At 40.7% G+C, this 15,127-nt stretch overlaps 1 protein-coding gene across 3 annotated transcripts in view; it reads left to right on the top strand.

The window, feature by feature from the left end:
- MBOAT1 (membrane bound glycerophospholipid O-acyltransferase 1) overlaps positions 1-15,127 on the top strand; it is a 58,612-nt gene that overhangs the window by 20,566 nt on the left and 22,919 nt on the right. Inside the window, exons 2-4 of one of the 3 annotated variants that reach the window (XM_065832771.2) lie at positions 3,581-3,726; positions 4,250-4,327; positions 7,991-8,086. In XM_065832771.2, the coding sequence (XP_065688843.1) occupies positions 3,581-3,726; positions 4,250-4,327; positions 7,991-8,086 (320 nt within the window). Of the gene's footprint in view, positions 1-3,580; positions 3,727-4,249; positions 4,328-7,990; positions 8,104-10,868; positions 11,143-15,127 lie in introns of those variants that run through there. The other 2 variants (XM_071804622.1, XM_071804623.1) reach the window with 2 other exon arrangements.

Raw genomic sequence — 15,127 nt, 5'->3', positions numbered from 1 at the left:
GTTAAGAAAATATTTGCCCTGCTTTATCCACGCTTTCAGCTTGGCTCAGGTAAACTCAAAAGTGATTGATCTGCAGAAGTATTCCACAATTACTCATCACGTCTAAAAGTCAATTTTGCAGTAAACTATGCACTAGACCTTGCAGTAAGCTCTGCATCACTAAGTTTTGGTCTTCAAATTGAACCCCACAGAAATCAGAGATCATTTTGGTGCATTCACATTCTAAGTGCAGGTTTATAGGTGGACAGATACAAGAAGTATTCTCCAATACTATTTCCCTTTATTTTTTTTCCAACATGTACTAATAAATACCTAATGGATGACAGAAAGATTTGATCAGTAGTTATTGTATTTACTCGGCTTTATTGTTCATTGGTATACCTCTCCAAACCCCTCTGCTGTTGAATCCTTTAAAACGGATCATGTGGTTTGTAATGTGTACGTGTTACTGTAAGTACAAAAAAAATCCTGAAAGCCTTAATGGTAGACAAAGAAAAACAAATGCAGCAGTTCTGTGTGTCAGAAAAACGTGGCCATGGAGGAGCAGAACCTGGAAAGCTGCTGAAGAGTTATGGTGGCTGCAGTTCAGGAGGGCAAAGGCATGAATGTTCTCAGCTGGTGAGCAAAAAGTCTTATCTTTCTGCATTTCAGATTGCATTTTTTTGGTATCTGGGAGTTGATCTCCTAAGCAATGCATTGGGTGCAGCCTTCTCACTTCCTTTATGCTATTGTGGTAGGTCATGTAATGTTCAAATGACACCCGCCAACCCTAATGTGTGCTTGTGTCTCTTCAACACTGTCACTGTCATTTACAGATCCTTAAAAGGATAGTTAATCTTTAGGTTTTTGAGTCAAAGCTGAAACTTCTAGTGGTGTTCTGTAGCCATTCCTCTGTAAAGTACTTTTTAACTTAATTCAGTACAAAAAAGGTAAATGAAAACTAGTATTGCTTGCTGAGTACATCGGATCTGTGGTGTTTGGCTGCTGTGCAGAAACAACCCCTATATTATAGATGGATGGTGATTGAAATGTAACGCTAGTGTGTACTTTTGCTTTTATACAAGGATTTACCCCAACTCCTGCAAAACCAGCACAGAGAAGAAATCATCTTGGTTAATTTGCAAAACAAAATGGAGATGTGATAGTGGCCTGGCTGGTGTACCTGAGCTACGTTTAATCCGAGTAGCACAGGTAACACATGCTCAGGAGAACTGATAGGACAGGCAAGCAACAGCGTATGTGTGCAAGGCTGCTGTGCTGTTCTGTATTGCATATTGGCTTGTGATGCAGTCTCTGCTGCTTGCTTGCTGCTGCTGCTGGAGTTACCTGCCTTACCCATGTAAATACTACCACAAGTGTGCCATGGTGGGATCTGGCATTTTGCTGTTTGTGTGAGCCTCTGAAGTCTCAGCGTTTTTAACAATCTTGAACTGAACGTACAAGAATTGGATGAAAGTAAAAAGCAAAGGCTTGCTTATCTTGATGGTTTTTACTGGTATAAAGCTTCCATGAGTGATGCTGCACAGAAAGGGAGTATTGTCTTTTAAACAATCAGCCACATCAGGTTTCTTGGAGTCTCTGCACTTTCCTCTGTTATACTGAGTCGGAGGGGCTCTGCATACCACACAGTTGAACTTCACTGGATGTACTGATATGACCCTGAGAGCAGGCTGAGATGGGATTAAGGTTTACTGAATTGGCATTGGTGAATTAGCATCCATCAGTCTTGGAAACTTGCTCAGAAAGGATGCAATTGGAGCAACTCTGTAGGGGATGGCCTCTCTTAGCCACTTCTGTTGTACCTTCGGCTGTGGGAAGAGGGAAAGTGGGAGTTAGTGTTTTGAGTGTAACTGTGTGGTAATAGACCATATGAGAGTTTGGAATTTTTACTAGAGCATCTGGGTTTTGTGAGAGCAGTGCATTTTTTTCCTCTTACTTTCTACATTTTGCACAGAAAACAAGAACTGTCTTATTTAAAGAAAGTATAAAGTATTGTCATAATAAGACATAGCTAATTATTGCTTTTGTATAGTTCTCTGATACCGTCTGGTATAAATGCTGGTTGCTTACATGAACAAAAAATTAATTGATATTGTCTCTGCCCCAAAGAACTGAAATTCAGCATATCTAAGCATTTAGATTCTTTTGCATGGGTGCCTGCATCACTGAAATAAAGGAACTGCAACAGTGTACCCAACAAAACTTTACTAAAAGCATTTGCTTGAACAGCACCACCTTGGATATAGTCCACCAGAATAAAAGCAGTTTTGGGCTGTAGTGTCATGTTAAACACATTGTAAATGTTTTTGACAAGAAGCCTGGCCGAATCCAACCATCTCCTCTGGACATCCAACATGTCAAAGCATTTCTCAGTGAGATATATCATCCTGACCCAGACTAATAGCTTTGGATAATCCTCTTATTCAAGTTATTGCTTATGTGGTGCAGCCTATCAGCCTATTTATTTTTACTCATTCTAGGATGGCTTGCTGCTGAAAAGTAAGGGTGAATTAGTCTTTTTTGTTGCTGTTTTTTTTTTTTTTTTTGTTTGTTTGTTTGGTTGGTTGGTTTTTGTTAGAAAAAGAAAAGAAAAAGAATGAAAGGACTGCAGCAGAGTAAATGAATTTAACTTCAGCTGTCTAGGATCTAGGCTTGCATAACCTATTGCTGCATTCCTCTGTTAGAGACAGCTCCTGAGCTCTGTTGTTCTTCTGACTTTTGGAATTTTTGCTCAGTTTGTCAAAGAGAAGGTGCCTTGAAGAAGGCAGCTTGGTGCCAGTTTTGCTCTGAGGATACCGAAGCTTTTGCTTGCCCTTGTGTCTGACAGGAGTAGACTCTAGTCATGGACTACTTACTTGCCCTCAGCATATGCTTGTCTTGTGCTCCTACTGCTGTTTCTGCCTCCTTACAGTGCCAAACTGCTTCCCAGGCTCTATAGAGACATGCAATAGCCGAAGAAAAATTGAGGAGTGTTTTCCTTTAGCTGTCTGCATTATGGTAGAGCAAAGTTATTTTATTTGCACTCTTGAACTGCAAAAATTGGTCAATTGAAAGGCCCGCATGGAGAATGCTGTTGAGTAGAGCATTTCAGCTAAGAAGGCTGTCCAGTTCTTGCTTGTGAAACAGCGTCACATCAGGGTTGTTGATTTTGCCTCTGTTTTGAGTTTTGTGGAGAAAGTCAGGCACCGGGGCAATGCTTTGGAGTACCGGTCTGCTTCCTGGCCTGTCTCCCACCAGGAGGACAGAGATGCGGGTGATATCCCTGGGCTGGGCTGGGCTGGCAGCAGAGCCGAGCCCTGCCCTGGGGACAGCCTGCCTGTACCTGTGGCAGCAGCAGCCTGCTCTTCTGTCTGAGGTTTCAGGTGGCTACATGTTTGTTTAATCCCATCCATCGCTGGCCAAGTAAAGTTACCACTTCTGCTCACAAGTGAGAATGCTAAGAAATAAAAGATTCATTGCGCTCACTCCCCTGTCCACTTCTTTTCCTGGCTCTGCTCTTTCTTGTTTTGAGAATGGAGAGACTCCTTCCCCCCGCCATCCATGAATCACAATCCTTTTGTGTTTTGTTTGTCTTTTACAGATCAATTTTGTAGCCTGTCAACTGTTTGCACTTTTGGCTGCGTTTTGGTTTCGTATTTACTTGGGTCCCAGTCATGCCAGCTCTGCTGTTCGCCATGCATTTGCCACCCTCTTTGGAATATACTTTGCTGTCTTCTGCTTTGGGTGGTGAGTATTTAGTCACCATGTAGACAAGGCTTGGGTAAAAATATGTTTTAAATTCATATTGGCTTTTCTTGATTACATCTTTTTAGTCTTAAGGCAGTGTCTATGTTATGCTAAAAAAAAAATCCTAGCCAGCATAACCGTCCCAAACCCTCAAAGTAAAATGAACCATGAAAATATTTGTAAGTGAAATATTTAATCTGTAATGTTTGTTCTGGAAGTTAAAGCCACACCAGTCTGCTGTGAAGATACCTCTTTTGGAAAAAACGCATCCAGTTTGAACAAGCATTTTGAACCAGGCTGCTCTTTCTCTGAATGAAACACACTGACAATCTCTACTTGATAGTATTAATCTATGTAGGATATTCAGGGTATAAAGATGTCATTGTGATTATCCATGTTTACTGATACCATGATATGACATGGCATTCATGGCATTTGCATGGAAAAATATTCCATTGCTCTGAACAGCTACCACTCCAGGTCATACAGAAATTATCTAAATATTCACTTTGTTGTTTTCAAGGTATTCCATTCATCTTTTTGTCCTGGTGATGATGAACTATGGCATTATGAATATGGCAAGTATTCCCAACATCCACAGGTGAGTTGATGTGGCTGCAAGTCTGGAGCTGTCCCACTGACAACTTCTCTCCTTTCATGGAGATGCATGAGGGTTTTTTAGGGCCATGTTCTCTTTTTTCCTGCCTTTCCCAGTTATTTGCAGGAGCTTTGTCCGTTTAGTTACAGAAACAGCTGTAATCTCAATTTGTGGTTTTTATGTTGATATATTGCATTTCGCTGTGAAATTACTGGCCTCAGAAGTCAGCTTTCACAGGCTTAACAATTTATGCCCTAACCTCTAGTTTCCTAAACATAATGAAGTCATATTCTCCTTGGTCTTGTGTCCTTGAGGATCGCTTTTGTTAATCCTTTGTAATGTGTTTTCCCCCTTGCTGTTTGGCCTTTAGGTATTTTCCACTTACTCTTGAGTTAGGTAGTTCAAATAAGGTCGCTGTGGCAGCTTAACTTTTTGATCTATGAAATTAAGTCTTGCATTTGGTACTGGGCTTTGAGCTTGAAAAAGTAGAAAGTACCAGAAATGTCACTACTTTGAAGCAGAAGCTTACAGCATGGGATCTTTCTTTTTCCTATACACGTCTCAGAGGAAGGAAGACACCTAGGACTCCTAAAAGTGCTTTAGCAAATGAGTCCCTTCTTGGCTAAAAGACAAAAGCATTTTCATATGAAAATGAAAACTACATGGTAGTTACATCTGCTTGTTTTACTGAGTAAGAGAAAGTTCATGTGGAAAAACTTCTGTGCTCAGTCACTGAGCCTTCTCATGTGGGTACCATACTCTCTGTTACAGGTCAGTAGGTGGGAGTTTTTAAAATTGTGTAGGTGGACTTCTTTGCTTCTCATCAATCTGCATAACTAGGAGTTTTAATTTGTGAAACTGCTTCTTTGTAGGAGGCTAGAAGGATGAGCTGGCTGTTCTTCCTACTTTTTTTCCTTTGGTGTTGGCTTCTGTAAGAGCATGTGGTTAATACTGTCATTTGGTTTGAGTGTGTTACAGGTGATTTCTGTCTCCATTGTGTCTCTGTAGCTGCTGCTGAATACCCACATCCACATCAGTGTGAGCTGGGGAATGAAAACCTTTTCTTCTCTCCTCTTCAGGGCCAGGGCTCTCTGAGGCTCTAAAACTCAGATAATTGTCTACCCTTCTTTATCTCTTCCTGAGGTGTGACCCCTCTCTGATATCCAAATGAGAACCATCACTTATGATTTGTCTAGGATTGTTTAGAAACATGAACCTTAAGTGACAGTGTCAACAGCAGTCACTAGCATTTTGCACCAGCAAGGCAGGTGTGAATCAAGGGGGGGTTTTCCACCCCCTCACAGAGTGCAAAGGCCAGAAGTCCAGAGGTAGTTAATAATTTTTTTTTTTTTTTAAGTATTTGGACAATATTTATGAAAGGAATGCCATCCAAAGACCAGAAAGAAAAAGCCCTAAAAATGTGTATTACTTGTCACCTGGTCATTGTCCCTTCCCTTGACTTGGTGGAAAATGCAGGAGTTACTCAGGGTGGATCAGAGGAACCAAGTCTGTTGGTTCCAATACTTACTTATGTCTTCTTGGAGAAGGTGAGAAGGTGGTAGGGAAATGGGCACAGTTTCAATAGGAGAACCTCTCACTCTTACTGTTTAGCCAATTAGTTATAATGGAAAAAACAGCTGTACACTGAACACAAATTAAGCAGGTTCATATAATGACACTGCTGCAAGATAGACACATCTTGATTTGAATCAATATGAAATATCAATCCAACGTGCTGAAAAACTTTAGGAGGCCTGGGAAGATTGGGTTAGGTCTTTTCTACTGTATTCCACTAGCCATAGCAGTGAGACTAAAAGAACATCCACATTATTGGTTTTGGCAGAATAACAGTGTATTCAAGCTGTTTGAGAATAAGCTTGAAAAATACCAGTTTAAGGACTGAATCTCTTCATACAGAGGGCCTGTAAGAGCATTGGATTCTTCATAGTGGGGCTCCAAAACATGGCTTTTTTCCCTCCAAAATGCAAGTGGAAGTAAATAAATGAAATACAGAAACTACATAATTTAACCTGAATGGTCCTTTCCCTGGTTATTTTCTGCTAGTTTGTTCTCTGGTGAGGTTGCCAACAACGTTCAAGGCCTATAAATGGACAAATTAATCCAGCATCAGAAATGCTCCCAGCTGCTGCAGCAGTTCTGTATATCTCTCCTACCCACTCCCCTTTTGATCTAGGTGCTTTACACTTAAGCATTGAGGCTTACTTTAGATGCTTTATCCCATCTATCACTGTTACACGTCTGAGCTGGGTGACTTGCTTTTGGAGGGAAGCTCTCTGTTCTCTGTTGATGAGAGGGAGCCCAAGGATCTTGCTGAGGCTGGACTGGATGCCTGACTGAAATAAAACAAGATAAATTCTACTCTGAATCTCCTGAAGGACCTGTCATGTCCCCTTAGCCTGCCTTTCATCCAGCTGTTTGCTGTGGGCCGTGTGACCTGCAAGTTGCCTTGCGATCCATCACTGTCACTCACACTGCAGTTTATTAGTCCTCAGGGAGGAAAAACTCGTTTCTTTTAGAGCCAGTCATGATTTTATAAAGGCCTGAATTGTTTTCAGAGGTCTGCTGACTTTTCCTCTTGTGTGATTTCTACCTTTAGATCCCCCCCATGATCAATCTTTCCATGAATCTGGGGGGACCCCACTTGTCAGTGTGTGCTACCAGCCTGCCTGACCTCCTGTGTCTCAGCTCTGCTGGGTGTGCAGGATGTGCAGTTTCATTCCTTTGTAGGTCTTTGTGTCTTCTCGTTCATGAGGCTATCTTCTCCTGATGCAGGGGATACCAGCAGACCTGGTCCTGGCCTGTCCATATGACGCTAGCCTTTCATTCTGTTGTCCCAGCTCCCTGTTGCAGTGTCTAGTTTGCTTCATTTGTCAATCTTATTTCTGAATATCCGTCTGCTTCTTACCTTCCCAATGTCCTCTTTCTTGCTCGGGTGAATACAGGGAGAAGTTAGTTGTAGTAAAGGCTGCATCTGCCCCACCGAAATGCTGCAACACCTCTAGAGCTCAGACCTCTCAACTGTTAAGACAGAGTCATGCTCCTTTCCTGCCTAAAATTATTTTGCAATCATCTTGAAAAACAGAGCTTGTCAAACTCCACTTAAGGAATGCTTCTTCTGGAAAAGGGCACCTTTCAGTATTTATAGCTGAAAACATAAGGCTGCATGTCATTATTTGCCTTTATACAAAATTATAAGAGAGAGTATTTTAGTTTCTGGCAGATCTGAAGAAGAGTTATACAGGTAAATGAAGAGTGTTTACAGATAAAAAAGGCAATGGATAACTTTAGCAACGCTCATACAGTATCACCTGGTTTCAAACACTCAAGTCAGACAGAAATTTCAACATAATATATGAGTCTAAAAACTCTGAAATAGAAATGCCCAACTTGAAGTCATCCTGTTTCTTCTTTATCCCCACCCTCTGTGTGAGGAGACAACTCTGCAATGTTTCAGCTGAGTACACAAAACATCAATCCTCTTTGAAAACATCTGCCAGATCTTATATCATAGCTTCAGACTTGTTAACAACCTAATTTATACAAATCAAGCTCTACCCCTGAACAAGCCCAAGCCCAATGTGAGTGATTCTAGTTCTTGTTGGTACTTGTGCTGGTAACTATGTGTTCTGTATGTTATGTTTTTAGGTACTCCTTTGTTGTAGCTATGGGATACCTCACATTGTGCCACATAAGCCGAATATACATATTTCATTATGGTATTCTCACTACAGATTTTTCCGGGTGAGTGAGTCTGCAAGGTGGGTCCTGTGTCAATTTGTATTAGTTAAATTTGGTATGTTTTGAGAATAATTTTTATGTTATCTAGGGAGTGCCTACAGTTTTATTTCCCTTAAGCTTTTTCTAAGGCTACTTTTTTTACAAGGAAGGAATAAACACTGTGTGATTTTTGCATTGACTCGTTGTTTCTGCTGTTTTCTTGGTAGGCACTATCTAGTTAGGAAGGTAGAACTTGGTTAGCTAGACTTGCAGTGAGAGCAGCCTGGGAGGACGAGCCTGTGCAGTGACTCACCCGTGCTGGAGGAGCACTTGCAGCCTTGGTGAGCCATGCAGCTGTTGCTCTGGTCGCTGGTGGTCTCCCCGGAAAGGTGGAGTGGGTTGCTCTCCTCGCACCTTATTGGGCACAACCATCAGCTCTGGGTCACCCTTTCCCCCGTTCTGATTTACCTCCATGCCCCAGCTGGAAGGTGTTTCCCACCCAGGGCGCTGCAGCAGGCGGAAGGGGAGGGCTTGGGCAGGGGCGAGTGGCTGGGGGAGGTGGGAGGTGGGCGAGTGGGTGACCTGGGCAGAGAGACATGAGATCAGCTTTTGCTGTCGGCACTGGGTTCTCTTGCAGGGGCAGGTTGTGGGTGCTGTTTAAATAGCACAACGTTTTATGTGCCGTGCATTTCTGTGGAACAGTGTTTTTCATATATACTGTACTCTCTGATTTTGCTGAAGCAGTAGAGGATGCTTTACACAATTACAGTCAGCTAACCCTATATATTTTGTTTATGAGATGAAGGTATGCTTTTGCATGATCTAAAAACAATGGGATAATCTGTAGTTGTTTAACTGAATGTCTGAATACAGACTAAGTAGTAACGTAGTACAAAAAATTTCTGTAAACTGCACAGTAAGTTGTAAATGCCTCTTCCAAGGCTCTGTCTTATAGAGTAGGACACTGAAGGGTTTTGCTGTCTGTGTGCGTGTGTCTTTGTATGAGATGGTAGGTTTAAGCATTTAATTTAAGGAGGGAAGGTTCTTCTGAGACATTTGAGTTTTTATTAGAGGAAGGGGCAGAAATGGCAGTTCATACATTTAGGGAAACTTAGTTCTATATTTTTTTTCTGCACTTCTTTTAATACACAAAATCATGTCTTGAAAGAGCGTGACATACCAAGAAGCCTATAAATGGAATTGGAATGCTATAGCTCTGTGTGTGTACAAGACAGAGATGTGAGAGAGCATGTTTTTCTGAATAGTGCCTTCAGAAATGCACTGTGAAGCATATTAGCTGTCTCTCTCTGAATAAAGTTAATAAAGATCCAGCTGAGACTGAGGTAGAAGGAGGTGGACGGTGGTTTACATTATAGACTAGGTAGCATTTTCTGCACTCTCGATGAAAAAGAAGCTACTCCTATCTAATGATGAACTTGAGTATAATAACAGTACTGAAAGAATAGTACCTGAATTTACTCTGTTATTTGATTTTGTCCTGATGCTTCAAGATATAAACCAATTCCTAAACTTCAGTCAAACGTAAAACTGCCAAACAGTAAACAACTGGAAAATGAAGTATGGATGTGAATTATATCTTCATGGTGTATTTTAAAAACTAAGAATAAATAAAAATATTTTAGTGTTACTAATAAAAACTTTCAATCCAAAGTGCTGAAGCCCACGTCAGCATCATAAATCTTACTTAAAACCTGTTTTCCTGAGCTGTAAATAATATGTGCCCACTGAAGCTTTATGCACATACCTAAACAGATATGGTAACCCACAGACACAAAATATACTCCCTGATGGTAGTTTTACTATGTATGAGCAGCAACTGGACCTTCTCTTGGTCATTCTGCTGTGTTTGGCGGTTCTACATCTATTGCATGTGGTAATAGGGAAACATTCAAACAGGCTTCTGGCTGGAAGGATGCCCTTAATGTTCTCCCTCAGAAACAACAGAGACAGAATCTATGGAGCGATGTCCATCTCCTTCCAGCCTCCCATTCTTTTGGGGCATCCTTTATACATTGAGAAGGCAAAACACTGGATTTAAGGGAATCTTTAAGGGAGAAGAGAAATCTTGTCATCTGCCAACTTTATTTGAGGTCTTGGTATCCCATAAGTCTCTGGTGATCTCTAATTGCAAGGATCAATCTTTAATCCACATCAAAAAGGCACGTAACCAGTTGTAGCGCCATCAGATTCCCAATGTCAGTTCCCTATAAATGTTAAATGAGTGTTTCCCTGTGTCGGTGCTGAAAGGCGGCATACCTCATTTGCTCTCTTGCCCTGCTTTGTGCACTCAACAGCTTGCATGCATAGCCCTTTTGATGTGTGCTTGCAAATGTATTTTATTGTTATTTTGTAATAGCTGGTTGACCTATTTGTTTGGAGTTCCCCCATTTTGAGAGCACAGCTTGTAAAACTAAAGTACAGATGGAGAGAACAAGGTAAATTCTGAGTCATGTCTTAGGTAAACTGGAAAAGGGAAGATCAAACTGTGACTCATCACTTCAAGGTTAAGAAGTAAGGAAACTTGTTCCCTACTGGTGACTAGTTAATTCTTCTAACTTGTGCAAAGGGTAGGTTTGGTCACTGACTCCCACAATCAAAACTGTACTCAAGCTGCTTGCAGCAATTTCTGGATTTAAGAGTTTTTTATGCATTGCATAGTCCTAGGTGAAAACTCTGTTTTTTTAATTTTTTTTTTTAAACTACATGCCATGTTTTTATGAAAAGCAGTTCCAGTTTGCACTTTAATTTAAATTACTTTTTTTTTAAAGTATATGTATTTTATTGAAGTTCTTTCATATTATTTCACAAAAATGCAGTGACATAGTTTAGGAATTTTATCTTGACTACTTTCTCAAAGAATACTATTCACTTTTGAACACTAACTATAAAATAACTGAACGCTGTGCTTCCCCCTTAGTACAAATCAGTCTTAGAAACATGCATATTTTATTTTGCTTGATTTGCCATAGCATTTATACATTGTACCTAGAAAAACTAAATCATAACTCTTTCTCTTTTTCTTTCTATTATTTCTTCTTTATGCTAAGAGGATTATGCTGGTAAGTTGCCTGGTTTCTATACAATTTTATAAAAATGGTAATACTAATGTACAGTTTGGGTTTTTTTTCTTTGTATCACAGACTCAGCCTGAGTATTGTAATATTATGGCCTTAGGGAGAAATTGGTTTAAATCAATGGAACTTGACTGGGATTTTTGGAAACTAGTAACAGGTATGGTTAGAGTCTAGCAAACTATATGAACAAGTGCCATATGCAAATCTTCATCTGAATGGAATTCAGATGTATCTGCTTTAATCCTCTGCTCAACTAAGACCATAGAGCTTTTCAATTTCCTCTTTGAATTCTTGTCACGTCCAAGCAACATTTCCTAATATTGCAGCTCATTTAGTGAATGTCAGGAAATGATTGTGCATATGTGAATGTTTTTGTACTATACCTTACAGAAAAGATACTCAGTTTGTGAAAATCACCACACACATGGGCATTGCTTTCAGCCTTCTGTTGGTCTTTGAGAGATCAGAGCTGAATTATCAGGGAGACTTGAGCAATTTTCCTCCCTACAGATGTCAAATGTGTACCTCTTACATGTGTGTTCTGGTGGACATCACTATCCAGAAAGAATGGACATCTTTATGTCTTCACTCTATCCCAAATGCAGAACTGAAGCATTATTCTCAGCAAACTGCTTAGAAAGGGATGGTCAGTGAAAGAGCCCTCTCAAAAATCCATATAAGCAGATAATTCAGTAACAAGTGTCACATCAGGCAGTGATTTTTTGTTGAGTGGTTAGTGCTTTGTTGCTGGTTTTTCCCCTCTCAGTGGCTTACTATCAACCACAAAAGAAAGGAACCAAGGCACAAGAGCCAGTTTTTACAAAGGAAATACATCTGCTGATGGAAACATACATGTACTCTGTTACCATGTTATTATAAAACGCCATGCAGAAATACTAACTGCTCCTGTGAGTTCAGGTGGGGTTTTTTTTGGTTGTGGTTTTTTTTTTTTTTTTTTTTTTTTCTGGTTGTGTTTGGTTTTGTTGGGTTTTTTTTGTTTGTTTTGTTTTTGTTTTTAAATGTATGAAGTGCTATTGCACTTCATGAAGTGCATTGCACTTCATGTTCCAGCAGCTGTGGGTACTTGTGCTCCGCAGCAGGTCCCCAGGGGTGGCACAGCAGGGTGTGGGCAGGATGGTCAAGGGGAGGTCGGGGAGGTCAGTCTCTTTGCTGTGCCTGCTCATGCCTTGCCTGCTTCACTGGGCATTTCTCCACTTGAAACTGCACCAAGATCACTTGCCACTGGTGACACAGAAGCTGCAATGTGGGAAAGAGCCAAAGTTCAAGCAGGCAGTCATTGCTACTGACTCCATGCATCTAGTACATCTCAGAACATGTCTCCAGAAGCAAATACTCTTTAAATTGAAATGCTCCTATCATGAAGGCATAAGAAATGTTCTTTGGGAGCTTTCACAAAAAAAAAAATGAAGTTACTTTGGAGGTGTGATGTGTTTAGTGAAGTATGTTTCCTCTGTGTGCTTCAGCATTTCTTCATTTTGCTGTCAAAAGCAGAAGTAGGAGCCCGCTGCCAGTGATACCGTCATGGTGTCTGTGGCTGGGCAATCCCCTCAGCAGCGTGTTTAATGTCGTAGCAGAGTGCGACTGCGTGAACTTCTCCTTGTGGCTTCAGGGCTAAGGAGATAAACCTGAGATAAATGTTTGCTGTTTTGGAGGCTTGCCTGCAGGGAGCCTTTTGACTCCACCTCCTCTCTTAGTGAAATCGGGTCAGTGGAAACTATTTCTAGTGAGTGTGTGCCAGACTCCTCCACAGGATTACCTAAGGTCAGGCAGACTCTGCTTGGTAAATGTCTTTTCTCTACTAAGCATCGAAGCTCGCTCAGTGCAGAAGCTGGCCTGTGACACAGGGAGGATCCCCACAGCAGGCTGACATCTGCTGACATCCTTAGTTCCTGTGCTTCTCGGCAAATTTATTACGTCCAGGCAAGCTATGTTTAAAAATGACATTAACTGGTATGTTTTCATTCGGAAGGTTTAATTAGAGAGGTAAAACCCTCTCCTGAATAATCTGTTGCATCTTTGTCTAGTGCTATTTTTCAAGGCATCTAATGTAAGCTAAAGAGAGGGTGTGTTTTTTTTTATTTTGTTTTGTTTTTTTAAATTTGTTGAAATTTCCTATTTCATACAGACTCCCTGCGATATTTTATTTATTTATTTAAATTAAAATTTGGCCACTATGGTTTGTGTGTAGGAGGTACAACACATCTACAACTTAAGATAAAACTCTTAGCTAATACATAAATCAGAGGGAGGAAAAAAAAATCACACCACAGGTAAATCTAATTTTGTCCTAGTTTATAACTAGTGGATGTGGAGGATGTATCATCATAGCACTCAGTGTGCAGCTGCAAAGTGATTGGAAGGTGTTCAAATATGACTGAGTTCAAGTCATTTGGGCTTCTTAAATAGGTGTTTTATTTCAAATGCCCCCTTTCTAAGGGTAAATTTTCATGCTTCATCTGTAAATGCAGATATAGTAGGTATGCTGTATTTTAAAAATAATCCTAATAATTTGCCCCAGTCAAAATAACCTGTACATCTCTCAAAATTTGGGAGAAAGAAAGATTATTGGAAGTTTTATAGCACTTCTGGCTTTTTCCAGTAGAGTCAAAGGTTTCAAATATTATCACGTTAGAGATAGATGACTGTATGTGATATGATGCTGTATTTTACACGCGTTGCTCAGTGTTTTATTGCTGTTTAAAATTAGAGGTTACCTGAAAGGCTGAACAAAAATAACCATTCACATGTGTATTTAGGAAATGATTATATTAATTTTCCACCTAAATTAAATGTATTTTTCTTATCTAATTTTTAATACTGATTCAGGACTTGTGTCCTCATGCGTTGCTCTACAAATATGGGGGAAAGGACTGTTTTTCATTCTGAAGAAACAAAAGCAGTCTTAGACATGCTCTATGTATATGTGCATGATGAGGAGAGATTGGTGAGTCCCCAGGGAGGAGTGGGACAAGTGTGGGTGTACAGAAGGTGGGAGGGGAGGCCCACCCCCTCAAACGGGAGCCAGAGTACGCCAGAGCTCCAGCACTGCTGTTGCTTTCTTGTGCTCTGCCCTGTCCTGCAGTGAAGGCTTGGTTCCCCAGTGAGATGAAATCAGTGAGGTAATGGTAGATGGGTGAAGGAGGAGGAAGGTGCTCCCTGTTCACCTGAAACCTTGCTCACCCTTTGTGTGAAGCGTTTAGTGATACTGATCTTGTGAAAGATTTAGAGGGTGTCATCCCGTTGCCACTGTACAGCAGGTTTTCACCTTCCCAAGTAGGGTATAGAAGAGATGTGCAGATGTGTAATATGATGAATGGCAGGAGAGAGAACTGCGGGTGTCTCAGATGCACTTTGTGGGTCTCCCTCCCACCCATGGTGTTGGAAACATCACTTTTGTACTCGTTTGTCTCCTCTGGAGTTGTGGTTTGAGAGAGGCAGACTGTCTGTCTTTTCTGATTAAAATGCATAAGACTGACTTTTTCTGCTGGGTTACTATGCGCCATCAATGAGGTGATGGAGTCCTAATATAGATGAAGAGAACCTTTCTCTTCTCTGTGTTTGTATGTTGTGTGACTTTAGTGCAGGCTGCACTTCTACTTCCCTCAGTTGATCAGCACATCAGGACTGTTTGTGTTTTGGTTCTCTCTGGCTTATGGTGGTGGCCCCATTTTCTAAGACAAGTGTCTAAATTTAGGCCACTTAAAGGCACACGGTTTTGGCTCTGAGCCTGAGGTTTAAAGTTACCCACTTCAATATTGGCATAAAGTGCTTGCTGTAAGAAACATATGCAGCAAATTGCACCAATTTGTAACAAGTGTTAGTGCTCACCCATAAAGCTAAAAGGTCAAGCACTGATAAAATAAAAATCTGTGTTTATTGCAGCAGAACTGCTGGTTCACTGACAGCCTCTGTCTCTCTTAAGGATTAAAAAAATCTGCTTTCGTGTGCT

The sequence above is a fragment of the Patagioenas fasciata genome, chromosome 2 (genome assembly GCF_037038585.1).
Source record: "Patagioenas fasciata isolate bPatFas1 chromosome 2, bPatFas1.hap1, whole genome shotgun sequence".
NCBI classification, from domain to species: Eukaryota; Metazoa; Chordata; class Aves; order Columbiformes; family Columbidae; genus Patagioenas; species Patagioenas fasciata.
Note: the sequence above shows the minus strand (reverse complement) of the source record. Positions and strands in the feature narration are given on the sequence as shown.